The sequence below is a fragment of the Mixophyes fleayi genome, chromosome 4 (genome assembly GCF_038048845.1).
Source record: "Mixophyes fleayi isolate aMixFle1 chromosome 4, aMixFle1.hap1, whole genome shotgun sequence".
NCBI classification, from domain to species: domain Eukaryota; kingdom Metazoa; phylum Chordata; class Amphibia; order Anura; family Limnodynastidae; genus Mixophyes; species Mixophyes fleayi.
The window spans coordinates 339,203,877-339,231,275 of NC_134405.1; the positions used below are offsets into that span (position 1 = coordinate 339,203,877).

The window sequence follows — 27,399 nt, forward strand, 5'->3', positions numbered from 1 at the left end:
ACAAGCAAGAATAATAAAAGTGGCCACTAGGGGGCAGTGTCCTAGTGGAATCCTATGGCAGAAGGAAGTCCCTTTTCATGTTAATGCATAGTTTACTTATTTTATAACCAAGAAATGTATTTAATGACTTGCTGAATAAGACTAGAGTGTTTGGCTTTACATGTACCGCATACAGTTTTGGAACATTTAAAAAATTAAAACAAATAAAAAAAAAAAAATTGGTTCTGTTCATGTCTCCTCCACAAAGTAGACACGACAATTTTGAGCCTGCCCGTTAGTCATGAGAATGCAGCCTACAGGACGTCGGGTATCACTGCGTAAGGTGCTCAGTTTATTTATCCACCAAGTGTTATTTTATTGGACTGTACGTAGTGCTCGCAGCAGTAAAATTAAATTTTCACCGATTCTGTTTAGACAAGTTTGGAATTGCTTATAAATGTGTTTTAATTTGATTTATACTTTTATTGGTTGTACATGACGCATGTTACAAGAAGTCTCTCTCCTCTCTCTCGGCTTCAGGTACCTGAAGAGGTTCAAGGTTATGAAACTGAAGGTTCTCCGCAGCTGGTGCCGGCAGATCCTCAAAGGGTTGCATTTTCTGCACACTCGGACCCCTCCGATCATCCACAGAGATCTCAAGTGTGACAACATTTTCATCACTGGCCCGACGGGATCGGTGAAGATCGGAGACCTGGGCCTGGCCACCTTAAAGAGGGCGTCATTTGCCAAGAGTGTCATAGGTAGGTCCCCGATTACCCTCATCTCCTTTCTGCCTCATCCTATGCAATATTACCAAAGTGTACCCAGAACTACTAAACATGTTGATCTCAGCAACTGCCGATATTGTGTTCTGCTCATGTTGACATGATCTGCTTTGTTCTGTGGAAGGCAGGGCTGGTAATAACCCCTTTCAGCTACAAGTCACAGTGGGAATTGAGCCAGAATTCGCCAAGATTGTTTATCTTAAAGCGGCTCAGATCATGTGATCTCTGAGCAGGCGAATGCTATCTACACAAGCAGTAGAGGGCGCCACATCTCTTGTGCGACCAAACACAACATGCTGCGCCAAGAATGTGTGTGATTATTATTCCGTCCCTTCCATAGCTACGTACAAAGGCCTATTCCCACAGATGTTCTGGGCTAAAAGTGGATTTACTGGGTTCAGTCTTTGACACATGAAATTTCCAGTTAATGTATTAGGCAGCTTTATGCTGCATATTTCAGTATCTCCTGTTTTACCTCTGTGTGTGTAATAGTGTATTGATAACCTGCTTATATAAGTAGCAGAGAGCAGATGCCCTTTATGTGGACTCGCTCCTCCTTGGACCACGGCTTCCTGATAGATCAGCTCTTAACGTTTTCCTTTCTAGGAGAAGTTTTACTTGTAGAGCACCCCCCTCCCCCCATAGATTATTCTCAGCGCCCCCGCAGCACCGTGGTTATGAAGCTCAACCTGACAACCTCTCTGTATTTGAGTGTTTTTCTGCCTGTAGGCCATGGCCCACCATAATTGGCTGCAGTAGGCCATTAGTGTGTACTGCAGCTCACAACGTAAGTATGTGAAGAGAAGGTATCTGGTGAGTGGGCTTTTTTTGCAGAAAGCCATTGGAGTTTCCATGCATTGTACTACCTGGACTCGTGGCCGTTTTCCATTGCAAGGTTTCATCCTCCTACAGCTCAGCCAAGTGAATGGAAAGTTGTGCAGCAAGCTATAGTCTGACTAACTGGTTGTTCCTCCCAACAGCAGGTGGCGCTGTCTTTCAGGTAAGTGCAGGTAGAGTAAGCCGATGTTTTTTTTTTGTATTGCGGTCTGTAGATGCTGTAGCAGGTCACGGACATCTCTCCATTTACTTGGTGGTGGAAGAAGGCTGTTAAATAAAAACTAAAACTTAGCTGTTTGGAAGAGGGGCTTTTTTTTTTTTTGGTGTAACGTGAAAGAATGTTTGCAGTATCGCTGATTTCGGTAGCCCTTCCTTGCCGCAGTTTTATTCATGGCCACACCCTGCAGTCCGAGGCCTTGCAATGGAAGACGTCTTAATTACCTTTCTTTACAGTGTAACTAAGAAGCTTTCCTCCTTTTTTTTTTCTTTTGCCCCCCTGCTCTCTCTGTCTCACAGGTCTTCTGCCCCGAACACACTCGTGGTGAGTAGAGACTCCAGAATCCTGATCGATTTGAGAAAATTTAGAGTCTGAACCGTTCTTTTAATTTAAGGTACCCCTGAGTTCATGGCCCCAGAGATGTATGAGGAGAAATACGATGAGTCCGTAGACGTGTATGCTTTTGGGATGTGCATGCTTGAGATGGCCACGTCTGAATACCCTTACTCCGAGTGCCAAAACGCTGCGCAGATCTACCGGCGAGTCACCAGTGTAAGTGTCCTCCCACCACAGCCGCTTCTGCCGAGCGCACTGGCGGCTCGTAAGGAGAGAATGAGGAAGACGATGTGCGCGTTATCTAGCCTTCAGTGGTAACTGGTTCAGCTGCTATTAGCACATTGCTGGGGCAGTGTTTTGTTTCATGATCTCAACATGGTTTCCAGCAGGTATTTGTCACCTCATTTTCTTGTGTATAAGAATATAGCGTTTATCTTGCCAATGCAGCTTCATAATGTAGGTCTGTAGTCTAGGTTCTAAGACATGCACACGCATTCTGCATATGTATGTGTATATATTCTCTATCCTGGGAAAGCCTATAATACATGGCTGTACTTCAGAATGTAACTTCCCGTGTATCAAGGATTCTTAAAAGGTCTAATAACTAAGAGGGGAGTTTAAACAATACAATACCTGCTAGTTGCATATGAAAAGGATGGGGGGAGTCTGGCCCAGACCAGGAATTAAAGTAATTTGATAATGAATTTGCTGCCACCCTTGTGAAACTGCAGATTCTTTTTTTTTTATTTTTTATTTTTAACGTAAGCTGTAAAATAATGGATGGGAAAAGTTTAAGGTGACTCGCACGTTACCCTAATTTGCATAGTCTAAGGGGATTTTTTCAAAGCTTCCCAGGTAACAATTCTGTGGCCTGAGAACCTATGAACTTAAGCAAAACATTTTGTAATACAGTATAACCTCTGTTGTAATACCCTTCCTGACAGCCAGAGGTCTCCATCCCATCAGGTGTTCTAACTCTTCTGTGAAAACACTGGAAGGGATAACAAAGGGTCTCCTGCTTTGACTTTGTGTTGCTGTAGCTGAGGGTTTCAGGAATTGGTTGGTCTACACAATAGCCATATCACCATTGGTTTCTGCTCATGACTTGGGTCATCGTAATCAACTAGTACTGAGCAAATTATTGGCACCTAGAAGCGTAGCTCAAATGAAGGACAATATCTTACAGCTATCCAGAGTCATTTATGTTCTAGAAATACGCTTACACTGCAGCAGTGTTTAATTCATCAAGATGAAATCAATGATATGTCCTACTCCCATTAGAATTAAATATCCCAAATAACTACTATGTACGAATGCTACATAATGGGTTAATTTGCTTATTAGATTTAGGTGTTCAATTAATACATACTGGGTAAGTGCTTGTTAAAGTATATGGCCGGTAGCACGTTTGGTCACTCAGAAGTTACATTATCAGATGGTGTTATTATTTAGAATGTCCACAGTTACATTAAATGTACCGTATTATACCATACAGACTGCAGCGATCCCTGGTAATCTCTGCCTTTACTTCCCATTATAATCTATGGAGGTTTTGTACTTGTCACATGAGCAGTGATCAGTGTGTTTATCATACCAGAGAAGGAAAAGTAGAGATTAAAATGAATAGCCCTGTGTGACATCAGCCTTAGACCGAAGCATGAATATTGCTACATAATCGCCTCCATTTCTATTGAATGCAAAAATGCATTTTCTGTAAAACGCTGCTGAAAGTCTAAAAATGATGCACTTATCGGAAGATGGAAAAGCCATTCACACAAAACGGGGGCAGGAGTGTGGTTTTGGAGATACAGATAAGTAGTTGGTGAAAAAGCTGCTTATGTGAACCACCAGTAGGTGGCAGCACTGGGCTCAGACTATAATAGTCACAGGAGAAGTGGCAGCTAGATGCTAGTTATCGGGTATAGCTGCAGTATCCTGGAGGAGACAATGGGCTGGAGCCATATATTGTGTATGTAAGGCAGTCTGAGCATCACTCTTGTTATATGCACTTTGTAGTTCAGTATTTGCTAAGTAGCGAAAGAAAACTCGCGTATTGCTGAATTTTGGATCTGACCATAACCAATAATTACATACAGATAAAATACAGAGCTTATATATAATGTGCACCCCCTGGTGTCACTGGAGAATTGCTGGGCGGTGCGCTCTGGCAAATCACTGTTTCTGACTGGAGATGTTTAGCTCTCCTGCTGGCTGTTCACATGGCGGCCAGTAGGTGGCGCTCACTTAACCACATTCTATATTGTGAGTATGGAGGTGTTAGACATTATCATGGCTATGGCTGGTATGATGCCCGAAGGGATCTGTTTTGTTAAACATTACACAGGGACAGAGGGTTCTGTACTGAGGATTGTTGTGCTCCACCTGCTGCTCATGTTTGTGTTACTGCAGGTCCTATGTACTAAACCAAAACTACAAGTCACCTTACTGACAGACTGATAAGTGACTGGTTGCTGTGCATTAAAGCCAATATAATTTGTTTGCATTATATGAACTATTCCCATAGTGAGGTTGTCTCCAGTTCATTCATGGTATAGGATCTTCTCCATATTCACTGAATCTTACAGATTGTTTCTTCATACTGGACTAACCTGCACTATTGTGTTAGGGGTTCGTTTAAACCAGCAAAGACCTTGTTCATTTATAAGGACACAACCCTCATAATTCCCAGTTGACAATGATTATGTGCGATTAGCAGCAGCAGGGGATTTATGACCCAAATTCAAATACTCAAAATTATAATTTTATGATATCCTTTTAAATCTGGAAAAGTTTCCTATAATCAGATTCAAGAAATAAAATGTCTGGTTACTGTGTTATTGATTTAGGAGCCCTGCTCAGGGTCATATTGTCTCTACAAGGTGCCTAACAAGGCGATCTCTTACTATGTTTTCTGTGTTGGACCCTCTGACCTATAGACAATGCTATCTGCTAATTACCTTATATTACTGCATTGTGACAATCCCCTAAGACTGATGGAGACAAGAGGATTACAGCCCTTTAACACATCTGGCCGTTTATCCAAGAATAAAACAATGAAAATGTAGACACTTGTATGGAAAATGATTAAACTCTTCCTATTGATGTTTAAATCTAAATTGTGCACAGCCTTAGTGTGGTATCTGTGACAGTGGAGTGTCTTTAGCTCAGGAAAGATGGAAGTTTTTTTTGTAGGGATGAGTTAATTTTATACGTCTATCTCAGCCAGTGCTACTCTACACCCATTAGACAAGTCCCTTGCTGTAATAAATTAAATGTATATGTCCACTGAAAGGATTGCTCTTAGTAAATATACAGAAAAAATAGGGTTTAATTTTACTGTTTCTTCTGCCTCATATAAAATAACAATTCCCCGGCACCTGCATAATATGAATCTTTTGCTGGTTAAACCCTATGATGGGGTTAATTTGTTTTTAGGAGATGAAGCCTTGTTACTTATTTATTGGTTAAATGAGGACTTGGTACAGTTCAGTCACCTTTGAGCTGCGAGTGGAATGCTACAGAGGCTGTGTGCCTGAGGGTCAATGTGTCCTTCTGCCCTCGTGGCATGTACCACAGCGTGTAGTCACCCTGTGTGGCACAGGCAGGATCAGTTCCTGGTTCACCTAATGTGGCCCTCTTATGTCGTCCCTCATATTGTCCCTCTAATGGTTGGATTGTAACCGCTAGTGGGAAAACGTTCCCTATATAATGTGACCAGCCGGGCGTTTCACTGAATCCAGATCTTGTTAGCATCTCTTTACTTTTGTAGGAGATGTGGTAAGTTGGTTATAAAGAAAAATAAAACAAGTTTTTTTTTTTGTCATTAGTGAATAAATACTTTTAATGTTTTACTTTGAAAAAGGTAGAAATTCTAATTCCAGGATATTTCACTTCCTGATGAAGTATAAACCTTTAATCACCGCACACGATCCTGTATAATGAGTTCTGTAGCTGTACCCGGCTATAAAGTGTGTTTGTACCTGCTCTGGGTACAGATTGTCCCCGATTCCTGAAACACTGCAAAATCTATTCCTTACCATTCGTTATGAAGGGCAAAGGGAGGACGCATCTAACTTATACAAAACACCGACTCGCTTTCCGTGAGCGTTCAGTATATAAGGTGAAGGGTCAGCTAGAGAATTGGGCAGCTTGAATTCAGCCAACTGGTGACGTCTGACGCCAAATCATCCTCCTGTATTCAGTATTCTACAGCAGCCCATAGTGTAATGAACCAAGTCACCTCGTAGGTCTGAGACCACTGTACAAATATAACGTCTACAGAGAGCAGCCGTTATATGAAATGTCGCTCTTTGGTTCTGCCGTTCTCCATCTGCCATTACCACAAATGATTACTGCGCGTACGTTCTGGTGGTCGTCCCAACTGGATCTACCAGATCAGATGCTGATTGGGATCAGTGGGCACCCAGCATTTAACTGCAGTTGTGTGTTTAGTCTTTTCCAATAGTTTTCAATGTCCTATCGTTGTCCTGGAAACAATAGTTGTGTTCTCTAATTAACAAATCGCTGTCTGGGGCAACAGGTCCCTAAAGAACATCTTCTCCACTACTTATTTATATAGAATCCGGCGTAGTTCATGTCATCCACTGATTCTTCGGGGTCTCCGATGCTACAGACGACTCTTTATGCTCTTGGCGCTGTCACTAGATCCAAACCCATGCACTGGGGAGGACTAGGGGGAGGGGCATCGACAACTGCCCTGATGTAAGCCCAGTGGCCAAGCAATGAGTGGGCATATAGCGGCAGCGGGGAAGCCTATAAAGAAAATGGAAACTGTACAGACGTCCGGTGTATAGTACTCCTATATCCAACAAGTGGAGGGAAAACGTTAACTCCGTTTTATTTATTATTAGGACACTGCCCCTATATTTAAATCTCAAATTTATTTCACGCACATCTTGCTTTTTCTGCACATGGTTTTTTAGTGAAATGATTTTTAATTTTAATCCTTCATGTACTGCAACTCCAAATGACTTTACTTCACTGTTCCTCGGGCTCCTGTTTCGGCAAGCAGGCATTGGTCACACTCCCCTGCCCTCTTATTGCAGATTAGTGACCTCTTAAGTCCCCCCAGTCTGTTTATTTCATTTTAATCGCAGCCGCCCTAACTCCCATTCCCGTGGGAGAAATTGGTCTTGTGATGTCGTGTAGCTGGGCACATTGTGATTTCTTACATACTATTTATTTCTAAATCTTGTCAACTTTTTCCTAGTTTAATACACTCATAATGTGACACATGGTGAGCAGACCCAGACCAGGCATTAGTAGTAGCCTTATTGGTAGGGAACGTTTTATAACTGGGGTTAGAATGGTCCAATAAACCTTTTTGTACAAAGATTCTGGGTTATATATTCTGTGGCACTTTTTGGAAATCGATTTTCAGAATACAGGTAAATAGATTTTTAGGTAAACCTTGAAACGATCTAAACCTAAACTATTTAATCCCATAAGGACAGGCACGATCTGTTTCAAATAATATAGGTTTGGTTACTAACTGGAATCTTGGTCTGTTTAGGAAGATTGCTTCCCTCATAGCTTAATGTGGCCTAGAAATACTTCCCGGTTGTAAGTTTATAGTGGTGTGATTGTATTTATTACATGTGATCTATGATTAATACTGTCTGCAGATTCCAACATTGGCGGCTCCCTCGTTGGGTCATTACAGATTATTGTATGATCTCGCCATGTTCTGACCGTCCTGTGCTGCTGTAGTGTCCGAGTAGTGATCTGATTCTTGGTAACCTCCTCAAATGCACCTGTGGACTGTACATGTATAGCTACATGTACGCTACTAGGATATAAGAGCAAAGACCATTATTTTTGCATTAGTTACATAACCTTCTTTCCTCCAGTACTTTCCCTTTAAACAGTCTTGTTTTTGAGCTGTGAAAGTCTGGTCAGTGCTTTTAGCAGTTCAGAAGAAGGTCAGATTCTTCATGCGTCAGTAAATGGAGATCAGAGAACACAACCACCTCCTGACACTAGTTCCCTGCACACGGCTACGGGTCTCACGTTGTTTGTTAACCCTTCCTACTGTCTGTGTGCCCACACATGCCCTTAGTCTGGTTGTCTGATCTCTCCTCACGTTTCAGTTGCTCAGGTCATTCAGTATGTTCTCGAGATGCACAGAGACTGCAGTGTGAACTGTTCAGTAGGTATTATTTTTTTTTTTAGACCATTGTGTAATAGCCAAATCTAGTGGAAAATTACAAACTTTTTTTTTTTTTTTTTTTTTTTTTGTCTAGGGTCAGAGCACCTATTGTAATTCATGTTCCTGGTTACACACTGACATGCAGGAGATGAAGTGGGGGGGGGGGGGGACTGGAGTAATCCATAGCCAATCAGAGCATTGCAATGTAAATGGCTTGGCCAACTCCTGTGTAGGAAAGTTTAAAGTAGGTGGGGCCAAGCGAACACACAGCCAATCAGAGCATCTAAATGGTGACAGCAGAGAGTCTCCTGTCAGACAGATACAGTGTGGTGTCGCACAGACCTCTCATACAAAGCTCATACATCCAACTTTTATTGTGGGATTTACACTAAATCTATCCAAAAATCACTTCACATTACTTAATATCATGTTTTCTGCTCTGTAGCTGCAGTGACCTGGGCTGACTGCTTTATGTATAGATATTAGGTGTAAACAGCACCAATCCTGTCTCTGATCTTTAGACTCATTTAATATCCCGCCCGTCCTCCATGACCTTGTGTGTTCCCAGGATATAGGACTCGTATATGAGGAAGAGTGAATGTTTTTAGTATTACTTCATAGGTATAATGTGCATTTGTTGTGGGGTTTTCCATTTCTGCCTGTTCAGGACCAAGCTGTATATAAAGTGAAGCTCTGGTTTAACGCTTTGTGTGCTGACTTCCCTCTGCTTTGTGTGTGTTTTTTTTTTTTTGTTTTTTTTTTTTTGCTGCATCCTGATAAAGTTAATTTATTCCCAGCGGTCAGTGAAATATCTTGGAAAGAAACTTGTTTTGATCTTGCCGGGAACCTGTCCAGACCGGAGAGGAATAATGAGCAGTAACAAGTTTATGTATAATGATTCCTGCCGTTCTCCCAGAGCCGGGGTTGGGGCGTGCTGGTCAGTGGAGGGTTACTTAGGAGAGCAGGAATGTTACCCCTTAGCAGCCAGTCACACAGCTCTGTCCCGGGAGTGAAGGGGTGAAGACGGGTGTGTTGTGGAGGACAGGATCATGTCCTCTAAAGAAGATTATAAAGTGAATGTGATATTGCCAGCAATAAATGCTTGTTTATATAGGTGATTGTATTGTGCCCTTCACTGTCATCAGAGGGAATACAACGGGCATTGGCTCAGCTGCTGCTTCACACTTACTGTAAATCCAGTGATAACTGTAGTTGGGTAACAGTGCAATGAAATTGTAATTGTTTACGAATTTACTTGTTTGTTTACGGCCACTCATACTGTGCGGTGGATTCCAAACTTTCTCAGTTTGAGGCACCCTTCGGTCGCCATCATTTTTTTTTAAGGCATCCCATAGCCAAAATATTTACCAAGAAGTCCCCTGTCTTTCTTAAAAATGCCCTGGCTGAGGCACCCCTGTGAGATCACCGCAGAGAGCCACAGCACACCGTTTGGGAACCACTGGTGTAGTGTGTGTAATTTCTTGATGATCCTAAATGTCGTCTTGATCACTAGAGGGCGCTCTCTTGTTGCTGCCTGCATAATAATGAGCACGGAGAGTTTAAAATCTGCCGTTGACACGTTGAACACAAAATAGGAATCTATTGATCAGTAAGTGGTACATTGGCCACATTCTCTCTTCGCACAGGGTCCTTTCAGTGATTATAGATGAAACGTTAGGCGTTTATTCAGTACAATGACAATTTTGAGGTCCACTTAAAGGGCAGGACTACACACAGCAGCTAGACATCGTATCTCCCGCCCGAAAAGTAAATCTGTGATGGGAAAACAGTTACTATGAATTCTCCTTAAAGTGGATCGGTCACCGACACATTGGATGCAGCCGGTATGTGGGCTTGAGCCAACATTCAGTCGTTCAGTTCACGAGGAACTAGAGCAGGCCTAACCAACCTGTTGTGAAAATATAAGCCCCAGCATGCTTTGCCAGTAGATGGCTGGCATGGTATGCTGGGACTTGTAGTTTCACAACACCTGGAGAATCACAGGTGCACAAAAGCCCGACTGTTGTTCTACAGCCGGCTCTTGGGATTGTTATAACCTTGAACAGTGACAAGAACCATTCTCCAACAATGAGGCACAATCTGTCTGTGCGGAGATGGGATACATTGTAACCGCTCAATGGGCTGATAAAGCCCAGACTCTGTTATAGGCTCACAATGACTCCCCATCATTGTTATATAATATCTGACACACAGATTAGTCTCTGTGTAATCTTGTGACGACTCCTTGCAGTGTCAATCTAGTGTATTGTCAGAGTATTATACCATCTTTTAAATAATTTGTATTCTTTTTGTACAAGATTGTAATAGATTTATTAAGTTACAGTGCTAGACAGGTGCACTCACTCACCTGGCACTGATCCCTTGGCAGTTGTAGATTAGTTGGCTGCAGATGGCAACCTGCGGGCACATTGACTGCATTTTCCACCCGTTCTTATCAACATTTAAATGCAACCACTGTCTGTGTCTGACAGCTTGTGCCCCGTGGTATCTGGGCTAGGTCCTGAGGATAAACAGATCCTGGCGCTCCTCACCTTGTCAGGACTATGGAGTCTTTTCAGTTGCCCCATTACTTTTGGATCACAATCGGCCCAATATTGTGGTGTGTGGCCACTTTCTGTACTATATAAAGCGGATTTATTCAGGCAGAAGACAACATCTGGGTTCATTAGCCATTATATCTGGCTGGTTGATCTGTGGAATTTGGAGCTGCCCAAATGTGGGTGCAGGTTCATTGATACTGAATGGGCACTATATTATATCTCGTGTTCCAAATGTAATGTGACCCTAAATCCAGTCTGTTCCGGATCTGTTGATCCCTATGCTGTCCATGTGGCCCTCCCAAGTCTTTGCCTGTGGCCCCCAGCTACTTGCTGCATTGTCAGGTATGTTTGTTATAGGTTGTAACACTTGCTGATATGTTAGATTTGTCTTTCTTTGAATAAATACATTGTTTTACGTTATTACTGAGGTAAAGGCTGAAGGTTAGAGGGCGCACCACGCGCCCTTGATATTTATCGGGCTGTCCATCACTGATGTACTCCGTGCCACGCTGGTTTAGCTGGCAGTCTTCTGGTGTTCTGCTGGCACAGATAAATGTCCTGTGTGTAATAATTCCCTCCACATTCTGGACTGTAAGGTTTTATTTATCTGTATTTTGTCCCTTTTTTTCAGTGCTGCAAACAATAGTAATCTGTATGATCACTAATTATCTGGTCGCTTGGAGATGGCTGAATAGAGATTGTCTGGGGGACGGATTCTGTGACCTTGTTGCACACAACCCTTTATGTAAAACTTAGTCTTGTATAAAGACTCTGCTGTAGATTTGATCTTCCAGAGAGTAATTGGGGAGGAGATTATTGTAGCAGAATCTGGAAGCTGAAGGTTTGGGCTGCTCTGCATATAGGGCTGTCCGTCCGGTGAGGGGTGTGGATGTTACCTGTGCTGCCTCCCTCACTGGTTAATGGACTGAGCAGACAGAGCTGTTTACCTTCCTGATTTATCCAGCCTGGAACAATGTCCAGCTCCTGTTCTGCTTGCAGCTCCCCATCTAGTGTGCGCTGAGACTTCACCCAGCCCAATGGATTATACCTGGAAGGAGTTTTGCCCAGTGATTCTTATTGTGAACTCTCACTGTTGCTGCTGTTCCCTGGACTGTCCGGGAAGTAAGGTGGGTGACGGGAGGGCAGAGGCTGGGGGTAGGGGGGTTGTAAGGTGGGTGAAGGGAGAGCGGGGGGGGGGGGGGGGGGTGTTGTAAGGTGGGTGAAGGGAGAGCAGTGGGGGGGTTGTAAGGTGGGTGAAGGGAGAGCAGTGGGGGGGGGGGGTTGTAAGGTGGGTGAAGGGAGAGCAGTGGGGGGGGTTGTAAGGTGGGTGAAGGGAGAGCAGTGGGGGGGGTTGTAAGGTGGGTGAAGGGAGAGCAGTGGGGGGGTTGTAAGGTGGGTGAAGGGAGAGCAGTGGGGGGGGTTGTAAGGTGGGTGAAGGGAGAGCAGTGGGGGGGGGTTGTAAGGTGGGTGAAGGGAGAGCAGTGGGGGGGGGGGTTGTAAGGTGGGTGAAGGGAGAGCAGTGGGGGGGGGGGGTGTAAGGTGGGTGAAGGGAGAGCAGTGGGGGGGGGGGTTGTAAGGTGGGTGAAGGGAGAGCAGTGGGGGGGGGGGTTGTAAGGTGGGTGAAGGGAGAGCAGTGGGGGGGGTGTAAGGTGGGTGAAGGGAGAGCAGTGGGGGGGGGGGGTGTAAGGTGGGTGAAGGGAGAGCAGTGGGGGGGGGGGTTGTAAGGTGGGTGAAGGGAGAGCAGTGGGGGGGGGGGGTTGTAAGGTGGGTGAAGGGAGAGCAGGGGGGGGGGGGTTGTAAGGTGGATGAAGGGAGAGCAGTGGGGGGGGGGGTTGTAAGGTGGATGAAGGGAGAGCAGTGGGGGGGGGTTGTAAGGTGGATGAAGGGAGAGCAGTGGGGGGGGGTTGTAAGGTGGATGAAGGGAGAGCAGTGGGGGGGGGTGTAAGGTGGGTGAAGGGAGAGCAGTGGGGGGGGGGTGTAAGGTAGGTGATGGGAGAGCAGTCGGGGGGGGGGGTGTAAGGTAGGTGATGGGAGAGCAGTCGGGGGGGGGGGGGTGTAAGGTGGGTGATGGGAAGGGAGAGCGGGGGGGAGGGTGTAAGGTGGGTGATGGGAAGGGAGAGCGGGGGGGAGGGTGTAAGGTGGGTGATGGGAAGGGAGAGCGGGGGGGGAGGGTGTAAGGTGGGTGATGGGAAGGGAGAGCGGGGGGGGAGGGTGTAAGGTGGGTGATGGGAAGGGAGAGCGGGGGGAGGGTGTAAGGTGGGTGATGGGAAGGGAGAGCGGGGGGAGGGTGTAAGGTGGGTGATGGGAAGGAAAAGCGGTGGGGAGGGTGTAAGGTGGGTGATGGGAAGGAAAAGCGGTGGGGAGGGTGTAAGGTGGGTGATGGGAAGGAAAAGCGGTGGGGAGGGTGTAAGGTGGGTGACGGGAAGGGAGAGCGGGGGGAGGGTGTAAGGTGGGTGACGGGAAGGGAGAGCGGGGGGGAGGGTGTAAGGTGGGTGACTGGAAGGGAGAGCGGGGGGGAGGGTGTAAGGTGGGTGACGGGAAGGGAGAGCGGGGGGGAGGGTGTAAGGTGGGTGACGGGAAGGGAGAGCGGGGGGGAGGGTGTAAGGTGGGTGACGGGAAGGGAGAGCGGGGGGGAGGGTGTAAGGTGGGTGACGGGAAGGGAGAGCGGGGGGGAGGGTGTAAGGTGGGTGACGGGAAGGGGGAGAGTGGGGGGGGTGTAAGGTGGGTGACTGGAAGGGGGAGAGTGGGGGGGGTGTAAGGTGGGTGACTGGAAGGGGGAGAGTGGGGGGGGTGTAAGGTGGGTGACTGGAAGGGAGAGCGGGGGGGGGGTTGTAAGGTGGGTGACGGGAAGGGAGAGCGGGGGGAGGGTGTAAGGTGGGTGACGGGAAGGGAGAGCGGGGGGAGGGTGTAAGGTGGGTGACTGGAAGGGAGAGCGGGGGGGAGGGTGTAAGGTGGGTGACTGGAAGGGAGAGCGGGGGGGTGTAAGGTGGGTGACTGGAAGAGAGAGTGTGGGGGGTGTAAGGTGGGTGACTGGAAGGGAGAGTGGGGGGGGTGTAAGGTGGGTGACTGGAAGGGAGAGCGGGGGGGGGGGTTGTAAGGTGGGTGACGGGAAGGGAGAGCGGGGGGGGGTGTAAGGTGGGTGACGGGAAGGGAGAGCGGGGGGAGGGTGTAAGGTGGGTGACGGGAAGGGAGAGCGGGGGGAGGGTGTAAGGTGGGTGACGGGAAGGGAGAGCGGGGGGGAGGGTGTAAGGTGGGTGACGGGAAGGGAGAGCGGGGGGGAGGGTGTAAGGTGGGTGACGGGAAGGGAGAGCGGGGGGGAGGGTGTAAGGTGGGTGACGGGAAGGGAGAGCGGGGGGGAGGGTGTAAGGTGGGTGACGGGAAGGGAGAGCGGGGGGGAGGGTGTAAGGTGGGTGACTGGAAGGGAGAGCGGGGGGGAGGGTGTAAGGTGGGTGACTGGAAGGGAGAGCGGGGGGGAGGGTGTAAGGTGGGTGACTGGAAGGGAGAGCGGGGGGGAGGGTGTAAGGTGGGTGACTGGAAGGGAGAGCGGGGGGGAGGGTGTAAGGTGGGTGACTGGAAGGGAGAGCGGGGGGGGGGGGGTTGTAAGGTGGGTGACGGGAAGGGAGAGCGGGGGGGGGGGGGTTGTAAGGTGGGTGACGGGAAGGGAGAGCGGGGGGGGGGGGGTTGTAAGGTGGGTGACGGGAAGGGAGAGCGGGGGGGGGGGTTGTAAGGTGGGTGACGGGAAGGGAGAGCGGGGGGGAGGGTGTAAGGTGGGTGACTGGAAGGGAGAGCCGGGGGGGTGTAAGGTGGGTGACGGGAAGGGAGAGTGGGGGGGGGTGTAAGGTGGGTGACGGGAGGGCAGAGACTGAAGGCGGGGTACTGTTTAGTGTATACTCAGCAGGTTTCTCCAGTCTTACTGCACAGCAGTCACTCGGGCTTGTTCCATTAACGACTAGAAACGCTGTGAGCTTTGTGCATCTCTTCTACTATGTAACACGGAGATGAACAGCAGCTTATTTACACCCTGCACAATCTCGCGCCCCCCCTCCCCTGTTGTGTGATGATACTGTACACAGTCTGTTTGTTTTATTACTGTAGGGCGACTTGTCAGGTGGTAGATGGGAAGTTTAAGGGTCCGTTGCTTAGTCAGCATGTGAAACAAGCCTACAGTTAATGTACATTCATTGTGTTTATGTTGCACTTGCTGGGTATATGTTCAGTCCTGCGGTTAGTGAGGCGGAATTAAGGTCTCACGTTCATTGTATAAAGGATGATTTCCCTGTCCAGATGGGGATGAGTGAATTGAGAAGGATAAATGGCACTTTATTAGCATTGGGATGGAACACAGGGATGTGTCAGTTTAACCCCATGTAACTATATATAAAAGTATATATTGGTCTAGAACTCTCTGTACACAAGGAATTCCCATGCAGGTAGCGGTGTTTACTGTGTACTATCTGTGATGCACTTAGGTGGTGACCTTGGGTATTTATATTTTTTTCCTTGATCATAGACTTTTTGGGGTCTTCTATTACATTCATCTGTCAGGAGACTGCTGCGGGGTGTCACCTTCCAAACACATTCACACAATTTCCCTGCGTGATTTGTACTTAGTAAATTCATATTTGATTTTGTTATCTGCATTTGTGTATTTGCCTTTTTACACTATATAACATGGCACCTCTCAGTATCTACTATGGATCCTTTTTGTACTTACAATGACCATCGGCTGCCTGCACCATTTATAGAGGTTACTCGTGACGAGTAAGTCTGTTCACACTTCCTGCTATGTGAAGGTTAATAAAGAACACGTTTCCCAGATGCCGAGTTGTCTTACTGGAGATATCTGCTTTACTTTACCACTATAGAGTAAAGTGTCACTTAGGTAGCAAGTTACCATCTGCTGACTGGAGGTTTCCATAATGGTTTCTCAAAAGTGCTTTTCGTATTGATGTATTCTGACAATGGAAACTTACTCTGGTTCCCTATATATTACAAGGTGACATATGTAAACCCGTAGGGGAGATAGTCTGCGGTTACATACATTGTGCTGTTAAACGGTCAGCTTATGGATCCTAGTAGGTGACTTGGGATTTTGTACAGACTGTCACAGAAATAGGACAGCATGCAATGAGCAACTTCTGGGTGATTTTCTGGCTATACCACTATTGTGACATTTTAGAAAAGGTAAGATTTTTTTTATTTTCTGTTGTAATTAAATATTTGGAGATTGTTTCTCCTGATATCCATGCAGAACCTTGTTGGGTTTGGAGACATTTCCAGAGCTGTGCTCTGTTCATCTAGTGTAGTCAGTATCTCATTTAATCCATACGAGGAGCACAACACAGGGCTGTGTAGATGTAATGGGGTCACCCTGAGTCCTCCTGGTTATGTTTCTATTCCTCGTCTCAGGGACAAATATTCCCGTTTCGGGCCCTGTCGGATGCTTTCTGCCCCTTGCAGTGTAGAGTGCACCCGTGTGATGGATCCCCCCACAGTTATTACGTTATGAATAAAATCTTACTCTGATGAGCTCCTGAAACATTTCCATTTATGTGTGGATGTTAATCATCAAATAGGACATGGAGATTGTCAACATAGCCTGATGTAAGAACTTATTTACTTTTTGAACTTAAATTGTCTACATGAGGCCCCTATCGGGGACCGACTGGTTTGAAAAGTGAACTACTTGGAGAATTTTTGAGCAGTTTTGGAATTGTCAAATAAATCTACTTACACAAGGTTTTGTACTCGGCCGATATTTATCGTGCAGATGGTATAATGTGGCCATGTAGTGTGAATTAACTGTAACTAAATTCAACCTTTGCGTTGCTTAGTAAAGCTCCCACAGGAACTGCGCTCATGCTGTGTATCTTGCCTACAGCTGCCTGCTAGTACCCTTGTAGTTACCTGTACAGGTGTGTACTGTATATCTTACCTGTTAGTACCTGTGCAGTACCTGTACAGGTGTGTACTGTATATCTTACCTGCGGCTGCCTGCTAGTACGTGTGCAGTACCTGTACAGGTGTGTGCTTTGTATCCTACCTGCAGCAGCCTGCTAGTACGTGTGCAGTACCTGTACAGGTGTGTGCTCTGTATCCTACCTGCAGCAGCCTGCTAGTACCTGTAGGAACTGTACAGGTGTGTGCTGTATATCTTATCTGCGGCTGCCTGCTAGTACCTGTGCAGTACCTGTACAGGTGTGTGCTTTGTATCCTACCTGCAGCAGCCTGCTAGTACCTGTAGGAACTGTACAGGTGTGTGCTGTATATCTTACCTGCGGCTGCCTGCTAGTAGCTGTGCAGGAACTGTACAGGTGTGTGCTTTGTATCCTACCTGCAGCAGCCTGCTAGTACCTGTAGGAACTGTACAGGTGTGTGCTGTAAATCCTATCTGCGGCTGCCTGCTTAGTACCCTTGCAGTTACCTGTACAGGTGTGTGCTCTATGTCTTACTTGCTAGTACCTGTGCAGAAACTGTACTGGTGTGTGCTGCCATCTTACCTGTGGCTTACCTGCCAGTATCTGCAGTACATGTACAGGTGTGTGCTGTATATCTTACCTGCTAGTACCTGTGCAGTACCTGTACAGGGGTGTGTCCGGTCACCTACTGTAGGTATTATAAGTTTAGTAATTACATGGAGATCCTGGAGATGGACCGGTGATTAGACACATTGCTGTTATCCTGTTCTGTGTCCCTCTGATTCATATGTTGCTTTTCTTTGGTTCCAGGGAGTGAAGCCGGCCAGCTTTGATAAAGTTGCCATCCCAGAGGTGAAGGAGATCATCGAGGGCTGCATACAGCAGAATAAAGATGAAAGGTCTGCACTGACACGTGGCTCGTATAGAGTATAGCTTAGCTTTTATTGTCCAGCGTCGGTCTATGGTCCGGGCACCGGTTACTCTTAGGATGGGGTTACCAACCTGTAGGCAGTCACCACTTTACAGTTGACATCAGCACAGAGTATTTTAGCAAAGGCAGCTCGTGTAAGTATAAAGTGGGAGGGGCCAGTCCAACATGTAGCCAATATAAACATAGCTATTAGCGGCAGCGTAGAGTAGTGATCTGAGGATCCAGTCACAACGGTTCTGGAAACACATCTGTGATACAAAGTTCATACGGCCTCATTGTTTATACAACGCATCAAGTTATTACTGTTACAGCTGTAAAAATAACTAGTATTGAGTAATAATAATTCTTGCATATTGATTTGGGCATACAGCAGAATTGCTACCTTAGGACAAGTATCCCGGAGTAATTGAGTAAGTTCCCAGGAGATATAATGAAGGCGCAGAGGTTATTAGGTGCCGCTGTCTCTCTCTGTACGTGTTGCAGACATGCGCACGTTACCTCTGTCCAATGCCTTTGCTTTGTGCTCCCAACTAACTTTGCTCAACTCTGGGTCCCTCTATTACCTCTGTATTCTTGGTTCATTAGTATCTTGTATTGTCTGTAAGTAGCTCCGACATCTCCTGCGTGGCTGGATGTACGAGTAACATTTGTGTGTGTTCTGGTTAGGTACGCTATCAAGGATCTGCTGAATCATGCCTTCTTCCAAGAGGAGACTGGGGTGAGAGTGGAGTTGGCCGAGGAGGATGATGGGGAGAAGATCGCCATCAAGTTGTGGTTGCGCATTGAGGACATCAAGAAACTAAAGGGCAAATACAAGGACAACGAGGCCATAGAATTCTCTTTTGACCTTGACAGGGATTTACCCGATGACGTAGCGCAGGAAATGGTGAGTGCTGACTTGCGGTATAAGGGGTCATTCACACCATATACAAGATCTGTACAGTCTGAGCCGCTCTTCCATCCGCTTACAAGGGAGTGTGATGGATCTGGTGTATCTGAGTCCAAAGAGAAACTGAACTGTTCTGTGAGAGCCATTATCTTAGGACTGATAATATAACAATGAGGATGAGTAATAAATCTGAGTAACATAATCTTATTTACAGAGATAAAATGGTTCATTTAACAATCGAACAATCTCTATGAAGTCCAGGTATTTGCCACCAACTCCTGCTCACAATGTGATCGCTTCATTGAGAACACACAGATGAGATATAATGTATTTATATTGTTAATCTGGAGGGCTTTAAACATGGCTGGAAGAGATTGTGACCAAAGGTCGTCACGGTCTCCTCCGAGCTGCTGTCTATTTTGTGTGAAGATAAATGGATTTCTAGACCTGGCTGTGGACAAGCCCTATGTCCTCTCGGTACAATGTGTGTCATGTGCACCAGTAGTATAATCACAATTCCCTCTGCGGTGGCTCTTCATGTCCTATTGGAGCAGGCGGACAGTAGCAGCCTTTAAAAATATGGTCGCATTGTAATGGTGTAATAGCTCCATAGTTTGAAACAATCTTATAAGATACAAATCCTTTATGAAGGCCCCCTCTCAAAATATTATAAACTTGTTGAAGGGAAGCTGTATGGTTTTTATTTTGCACCGGAAACACCTTTTATAAATGTTTTTTTTCCCCCCAGTCGGGCCGGACACTGGAGTGCAGCTTAACCTTGTCTTCCTCCTGATAGGTGGATTCTGGCTACGTCTGTGAAGGTGATCACAAAACCATGGCCAAGGCCATCAAAGACAGAGTGTCGCTGATCAAGCGCAAGCGAGAGCAGCGGCAGCAGGTGCGGGAGGAGCAGGAGAAGAGGAAACAAGCGGAGAGCGTCCAGCAGCAGCAGGCGGATGTGCAGCCGCAGAGCTCCCCTCTGAGCGCAGGCAAACACTCTGCAGCTGTGTCCGGGCCAGCGGCCTCCTCCACGGGTGCGATCAGTGCCGCTTCCTCGCAGGTGGAGCCGGAGGAACCAGAGGCTGATCAGCATTTGCAGTATCAGCAGCCCAGCATCTCGGTCACATGTGAGTACTCTGAGCGGGGTGACTGCGCAGCTTTACACAGCCTGGGGTCATGTATGACAACCGCTCTGCACTGTATTCACAACAGCTGTGTTCAGTTTGTCTTTCAATCTGGGAAATACCTGTTGCACTCGTCCCATGGTTGAGGTGATAGTTTTCCAATACAGCAGTTTTGTTCCTAGAAATAAAGTTTGAGCCGACTCCTTTCTGCATTTCCTGTAAACTGTCTCCTTCTTGTCCCCCCTCCCCCCTCTCAGCGGATGGTATGGTCGACAGTGGACAGGGGTCCTCTGTGTATGCGGAGTCCCGAGTGGGCAGTCAGCAGACAGTTACTTACGGATCTCTGCAGGATCCGGGTCTCGCTCCCGTTGCTGTCCCAGGATACAGCACCCCAAGCGCCCAGCCTGCAACACAGCCGGGGGGATTCACCGCTTTTCTGGGGGTAAGCAGGAAAAAGAGTTTAGGGAAAATCAAACTAAAATCACTGTTCCAGGGCATTGGCCACTTGGACGAATGGTGACGAAACTTGTGCAATGTTTTCATCAACATTTAAAATGTATTTAAATTGTATGAGGTGCTACGCAAAGAAATTGTCATTGCTATTTCCTATAGTACACTACATGGTGTTGGTTTCCTTCATTCCCCTTTACATGTTACATACACTATAGGTATATTTCTACATATTAACTGTATCGCCATAATTGTTTCTCTTGTTCATCCAGAGTTTCACTTACACAGTGTAAGCAGCCAGATTGTGCAGGTCCTTTAGGAATAGATGGACCAGATACTGGCTCAGCCGTTAACTGTCTGTTAATACCCAATTCCTGTATTGTCTGTGTTCCTCAATTGTAATATAATGTTAATGCTGCACTATATAACTGTTATAGTAATGGCTGCCTCTATGTGTAGGGGACTGGTACCATTTAGTAGCGCTGTAGCTCTACAGTGGCAATATCCTGGTAGTTTCTATCCCTGGTAGAAGATGCTGCATGAGACTTACGCATTATTCCTCCCTCATTGCTTTATTTGCCTGATCTAATGTACATCCTGTGGCCCCCAGAACCCCTTATGCTCTGCATCCCTCGGTCACCTTTTAGATTTATTTTTTATTTTATTTTTAATTATTTAATTCAGTTTGAAATATATTTAATTTACAAACCTGATTGGAATATTGGTAAAGCTTCAGTCTGATAGTCCTTATATACAGAGCGCGCACACAGTCTCCTAATGTATAATCCTCCGTCTGATAGTCCTTATATACAGCACAGTCTCCTAATGTATAATCCTCTGTCTGATAGTCCTTATATACAGAACGCGCACACAGTCTCCTAATATATAATCCTCTGTCTGATAGTCCTTATATACAGAGCGCGCACACAGTCTCCTAATGTATAATCCTCCGTCTGATAGTCCTTATATACTGCATAGTCTCCTAATGTATAATCCTCTGTCTGATAGTCCTTATATACAGAGCGCGCGCACAGTCTCCTAATGTATAAGCCTCCGTCTGATAGTCCTTATATACAGCACAGTCTCCTAATGTATAAGCCTCCGTCTGATAGTCCTTATACAGCACAGTCTCCTAATGTATAAGCCTCCGTCTGATAGTCCTTATATACAGCAGTCTCCTAATGTATAATCCTCTGTGTGCGCGCTCTGTATATAAGGACTATCAGACAGAGGATTATACATCAGGAGACTGTGTGCGCGCTCTGTATATAAGGACCATCAGTCTCCTGATGTATAATCCTCCGTCTGATAGTCCTTATATACAGCAGTCTCCTAATGTATAATCCTCCGTCTGATAGTCCTTATATACAGCAGTCTCCTAATATATAAAACACCATTCTTATGTCCCTGTCTGCAGGTTTGCTGCTCTTTCTATTGCTAATTTATATCTATATTTAAACTAAACTAATTTCAGTAACCGCAAAGGTTTAATCTAGTTAACTGCTTGTCTTCCATTTGTTTTAGTGGATTATTATAAAAATATAATAACGTGTAGAAAGTTAGTGTAACATAAGAGGAGAGAAGTTGGTGAACAGCTGCTCCAGTGTTTGTTTCTTTCGCTATTTTGTTAATGGGTTTTCTTGCTCTGAACAATAACAATTAAACATTAATATATAGCAGAAGGCTGTGCATTACTGAGCTGCACAACGTAATGAGTGATTGTACTACAGGTATGTCCTCTGCTGTCTGTAGAGGGTTTGGGAGGTAATTCTCGGAGTTGTAGTCATGTTGGGGTTTAGTTCTAAGTTGGAGAGTCCAGTTTTTCTGAAGTATCTGCCATGATACCCAGACCATAAATCTAGTAGTAATATATAGAGATAAAACTAGAGAGAATTTCTCTTAACTTTCAAACAAAGGGACATAAAGCTAAATAAATGCAATATCAAATTCGAGGTTTTAGCAATTCAATAAATTACTTTGTGACTTGGCTATAGGGGATATGTTGTCGACCTCCTCTGTCGTGTTTCTCTGTCGTTTATAACCTGTTAATATCTTCCTAATTTGTTCTCTGACCTGTGTACTGAAACACTCGCCCTGCTAGGCGCAGATCATCCGAGGACTAGAATCCGTTAGATATTAATATTAACCATGATGACACTTGTAGGAATTTCAACAGCCAAGTAGCCATCCAGTGCCCACGCTGGCTCCGAGTTCACGTTTGGATTAATAGGTTGCTCTAAAAGCTTTCTGGTCCATTAATCCTTGAACTGGATCATCAGCCATTCCAGTTTATCAGCACGTGGTGCGTTCTCATCCAACGCCATCGGGTGTTGGTCTCCTAGGATGGACAGAATATAGCACTTTGTCTCGTGTTTGCAGTTGTAGAGTTTATGAGCTGGTTAGATGTGACATCCAGGTCTCTATTGTATACTTTATATAGACTAATTCCATTCTTTTCATTAACTATGTAACATTAACAGTCACCAAACCTGCAGGACATACGTCTGGTCCCCTCCGTACCATCCCATCAGTCTGACATCACACCATATCCTCACCGAAGCTTTAACTTCTAGTTTCATTACTTTGTGTTCATGGTTTCTTTTCGATGTTGAGTTGTTTGTTTTGTGTTTTATCCTTTCTCCTGTAGCCCCGCCGAGGTCGTAGCATGTCAGTCTGTGTCCCCTTCCCCTCCGCTGCTACCCCTGTCCTGCCTTCATTTCTCCCCAGTGCCCCCTGCACTCCTCCCAATGTGCTGTCCGCACCCGCCTCTCCCCCCTGGAAGTCCCCGGAGGAATCCTTTGCTGAAAAGCTTTCCAAGGCTCTAGAAAGCGTCTTACCCATGCACTCCGGCACCACTCGCAAGCACCACCAGCGGCGCTGCAGCCTGCCCACCCTCTATACCAGCCCTGTATGTGTCCTTACCCTGTATCTCCTGGCATGGCAGATAAGTCACCATTAAAGACATGCAGCCGGTAATGCTCTTCTCTAGCATATAAAACGCAGATCGTGTTTGGTTGGAAGCTGAAAATGACACAAGGATCACCGAGAGACTTCTCGTGTGCATTTCAGATTACAGCGTTCTTTCTAAAATGCATGTTGGAGATATAAACCTATATTTAACCTCCCCTATGGTAACACTTTATAGTGCAGTGTTAGTTTTCAATGAATAACGGCTATGGCATATCAACACTTAGTAATATTGCTCTGATTAATTGGCCATTACCTCCCAAACCAGCCAATAATAGATATTCATAAACTATTTATATAATTACATGATCCAGCTCTGTTGTTCTGAGAGGATTCATGTAACCCCCAGATCAGTCCTGTATTTTAGAATGACACAACATAACACGATAACTCCGTCCTTGGGTGCAGACGGTTGTACATTGATACCACTCTCCACTCTATAAAACACGGCCCTGTAAGCCGCCCCTGCTTTCCGGACTAATTCTCCTGGGCCACGTAGTTTCTTTTTTTTTTTTTGGGCGCTAGCAACGCAGAATATACAAAAATGCTGTTTCTGTGTAGGGCTACCTACACGTGATGCTATTTGTGACTAGGTTTCCGCTTTCACCAAACACCACCTGTCTGACCGACCTGGTATCAGAATAGAGGCTGCATTAATGGTTCCACAGCAGACGTAAGCTGCTGACATTTTTGTCGTTGCTTTCAAAGTAGTTTAATTGGATAGCAGTATATATTACTGTCTGATACGAACGCAATCTTGTTTCTTTGACCTTCATGATTTGAAATTTTTAATGGTAACCTATATACACAACTCTGTTTAGTATAGAACACACCCGTTATATTAAACACAGCGATAGTGATTCAGCCATGAAACGTTCTGGGTTAAGAGTATTTAGAAAGAGAACGGTTATGGAAAGCAACTGCTGTGGCAAAGTATGTCGCCATTAATGCAGCCTGTGTATGCCGGCAAAGCATGGCTTTAATGACCGTTTATGTTGTCTGTTGTCCGACTCCCTTCATACTCTGTTGTTGGTGGTTGTATAAAAAAATGTCTCTTCTGGTTGTCTAAATGTCTCCCTTCCTTATCTCGTCCATATTAACGCAGCCTCAGTCCATGGCACATCCAACACTACCAGACTCTCCGCTATTTTTCCCGACCATTCATGAGCGCCCCATGTCCTTTTCTCCACCACCCACCTTCTCATCCCCAAAGATGCCCATCACACAGCGAAGGAAGAGCACCTCCGTCCTGGAATCACAGGCTCGTAATGGGCAGCCACACCTGAGGACCGTTGGGCCAAGTCCTCTTCCACCAGGCATGGACTGCTTAAACCGGAGGTCCGATGGAATGACTATGCTAGGAAAGCCCTCAGTCAGGTCTTCTGCAGACACCAATCACAGGCACCAAAGCTTCGATGGTCAAATGTTTGTAGATGGAAGGCCAGGTACTGTGACTGATGCTCACGTGAGACCTGTAGAGGCCGTGTACTTGGCTGGCTTACCTTACAACCCACAGGCTGAAGCTTTCAGCACTACGACTGGACCTGGGCACGTGACAGATCCAATGCTTGGGCAACTGGGCTCTGTTTATGACTACCAAACTGGACAAAGTTACATAGCTCGCCCAGTCCAGAGCCTGAGACTGGAAACTGGGTTAAACCAGCCCTCGCCATTAGGCAGTATGTCTGCTCCGGTCACATCAGACCCCCACATTATGCTCCATCAGGTGTTTGTGCCTCAGTCCGCTCCCCCAATCCTCAGCCAAGGGAGTGAAGGGCACCAAGGATGTGTTTTTGAGTTCCACGTGCATTCGGCTGGACCTGAGGGTGCTGTGTACCTGCCTCACCGCGTATTCCGCACGCGGCGTGGGTCCGCGGAGCTAGAAGAGGTCCCTCATAGTTCGTTGCTGCAGAGCCGTCTTCAGACTGTGACCGAGGAGCAAAGCAACCAAAATGCCCCAGAGCCCGTTCCTTCCCTGACGGGGGCCTACAGATGTAACGGGCTGGAAGGCAGTTCCGAATACTCCAGCGACTCATCCCAGAGAAATTCCTCAGACCCCGGAGATTATCTTTCTCCCCCACCGGCGGCCAGTTCGGAGATCTCTGTGATGTACACCCAAAAACTGTTTCAGGAGCCACATGTCTTCTTTTGCTTCCCTCAGCCTGGAGCTGTGTATAACCAACAGGTTACTAGACAGGAGTTTATTATCTCTGTGCCTAGATCTTTTACATGTAGACCCTGATGATGCAGTACCCGGGGGAACCGACCATGGAGCTTCCTGTGCGACCATGATGGTTGAGCCGTGCAGCAAACGCACTCCTTATTGTGCTGCTCGAATTGTACCACTAGAATAGCAGATGAACAACACTTTCCTACTTTTCAGTTTCTGGTTCCTCAAGCTTGCCTTTATCACTTTGTTTTTTGCTTTTCTGACCATCTAGGCTTAAAAAAAACCTAGAGACCAATTCCAAGGTTACGGTTCTAGTAGTAATTCTCCTTTATGATTTGTCCTGTAAGATTCTAATTTCTCCTTTTGTTTGACGACCCGATAATCATGGGGCATGTTCATGGCTTGTTAAGGAGCACATTGGAAGCCATGTCTAATACTTATCTGTGGTGGTATAGAACTACAGAGGAATACCATTATCCAAGTAGTAAATGAATGGCTATATATAAGAAGGAAACTAGTAAACAGTTGGGTATTAGAGTGAAGGTGTCTAGTTTCATATGTGAAGATACTGAGGTTATAACAATCGGTACAGTCTGTTCATGTAGAGAAAATAAATGGATTTGACATAGGATATATATCTGACATACAGACGTTCTGTATTTATATTTGTGTAATATGTAGCTATTGTGTTCAGGTGGAATTAAGGTACAGGTATTTGGGTTTTTTTTGGGGAGGGGGGGGTGCTAAAAGTTTGCCTCATTTGATTTTTAAAAAGGCACCTGGGGAGATTCCTAGTGTAATAAATCAGAAATGATGGCGACACTGTACTAGCGATCTAATGTCCTCTTATTCCAGCAGGTACCAGGGCAGCCCACCACTACCTCTGTGCCTGTGGGTATTGGCACCCAGCCTCCGCCACACACGCAGGTGAGTAAGGGACTGTCTGAGACAGTATTCCCATCTCTAGCAGCTTGTTGGATGATCTGGTGTTCTAGTACCGTAATGTGTAAGGATAACGTGCACCAACGACCTGCAGGGGAATATTCAGATTTCCAGGTCCTGGTGTCGGGGAAATTAAGTATTTGTTTTGCAAATCCATAATTCATTGTTTGTTCTTCCGGGGTATAGTAAACATCATGTAAAATTAGGGGTTGCTAACGTGCAGTGCAGCGTTCTCTAGTGCACCTCTGAGGGAATCTTCATGCTGTGTTTCAGAGTGTGCAGCATCAGCCATCCCCCATTCATCAGACAGCCCAGTACCAGATGCCAGCTCCTGCAACCAGCTTATCCGCCCCAGCTCAGCCCATCCTTGGCCAAACTCCAGCTGCTGCCACAGGAGCCCAGGTGAGTGGAGTCTTAATGTTACTATACCACAGAAGTGTTACACGGCTAGGACAACATGGGCACACAGCATAAATGAACTTTTGGCTTAATTATATTTAATTCATGCCCATTTTTCTACATTAAGCAAGTAATGAAAATGGCAGCTCCCACTCATGTTAATAAATTAGATATGCAGAGAATCTGTACAAAACGTCAAAGAAATGAGCATCATTTGTAAGTAGGACGCTGAACAATGTGCTGCCGGTCATCACCTTGATCATTACGTTACAGAATCTCCAAAATTAGTGGAGCGCTACCACGAACCGTTCCGGAGCCACTCCGTGGCACATTGCTCTGGATTGTATTCCCCCTCATGGGGAGTGTCTCTGGGAACGGTTCTCCACAGCAATATAACAGAGGTCTAAAGGTAAAAATTGGTGGTAATCTGTTACCTGGAAATGAGCGCAGGTGACTCAACGCAAGGAATTGAATTCCCCCTAAGTGACATTGTTTTAACATTAATGTTACGTTATCCAATATTTAAGGATGGTGAACGCATAGTTTAAGTTATAGTCGCCTATATTTTGTGCATCCTGTATGATTAACATGGTTTAATGGAAATAACAGCTTCTCAATTAAGAAATCAGCACACTTCACACTTGTGCACACAGCTCACGCTTAGGACACCGGTTGGACAGCTCAGGTGGGCGAACATTCTACTCTCTACACAAGGACTGGTCACA

The 27,399-nt window shown here is 45.9% G+C and overlaps 2 protein-coding genes across 11 annotated transcripts in view; both read left to right on the plus strand.

Moving 5' to 3' along the window:
• WNK1 (WNK lysine deficient protein kinase 1) overlaps positions 1-27,399 on the plus strand; it is an 85,905-nt gene that overhangs the window by 37,965 nt on the left and 20,541 nt on the right. For 7 of the 10 annotated variants that reach the window (XM_075210607.1, XM_075210609.1, XM_075210612.1 and 4 more), the window contains exons 3-10: positions 520-740; positions 2,213-2,370; positions 17,613-17,701; positions 18,400-18,619; positions 19,419-19,749; positions 20,004-20,188; positions 26,189-26,260; positions 26,549-26,677. In XM_075210607.1, coding sequence (XP_075066708.1) covers positions 520-740; positions 2,213-2,370; positions 17,613-17,701; positions 18,400-18,619; positions 19,419-19,749; positions 20,004-20,188; positions 26,189-26,260; positions 26,549-26,677 — 1,405 coding nt within the window. Of the gene's footprint in view, positions 1-519; positions 741-2,117; positions 2,143-2,212; positions 2,371-11,743; positions 12,012-17,612; positions 17,702-18,399; positions 18,620-19,418; positions 19,750-20,003; positions 20,189-26,188; positions 26,261-26,548; positions 26,678-27,399 lie in introns of those variants that run through there. The other 3 variants (XM_075210615.1, XM_075210608.1, XM_075210617.1) reach the window with 3 other exon arrangements.
• On the plus strand, positions 23,160-26,159 carry LOC142153228 (uncharacterized). The gene has a single exon (XM_075210618.1). The coding sequence runs from the start codon at positions 24,233-24,235 to the stop codon at positions 25,403-25,405; it is 1,173 nt and encodes a 390-aa protein (XP_075066719.1). The 5' UTR covers positions 23,160-24,232; the 3' UTR covers positions 25,406-26,159.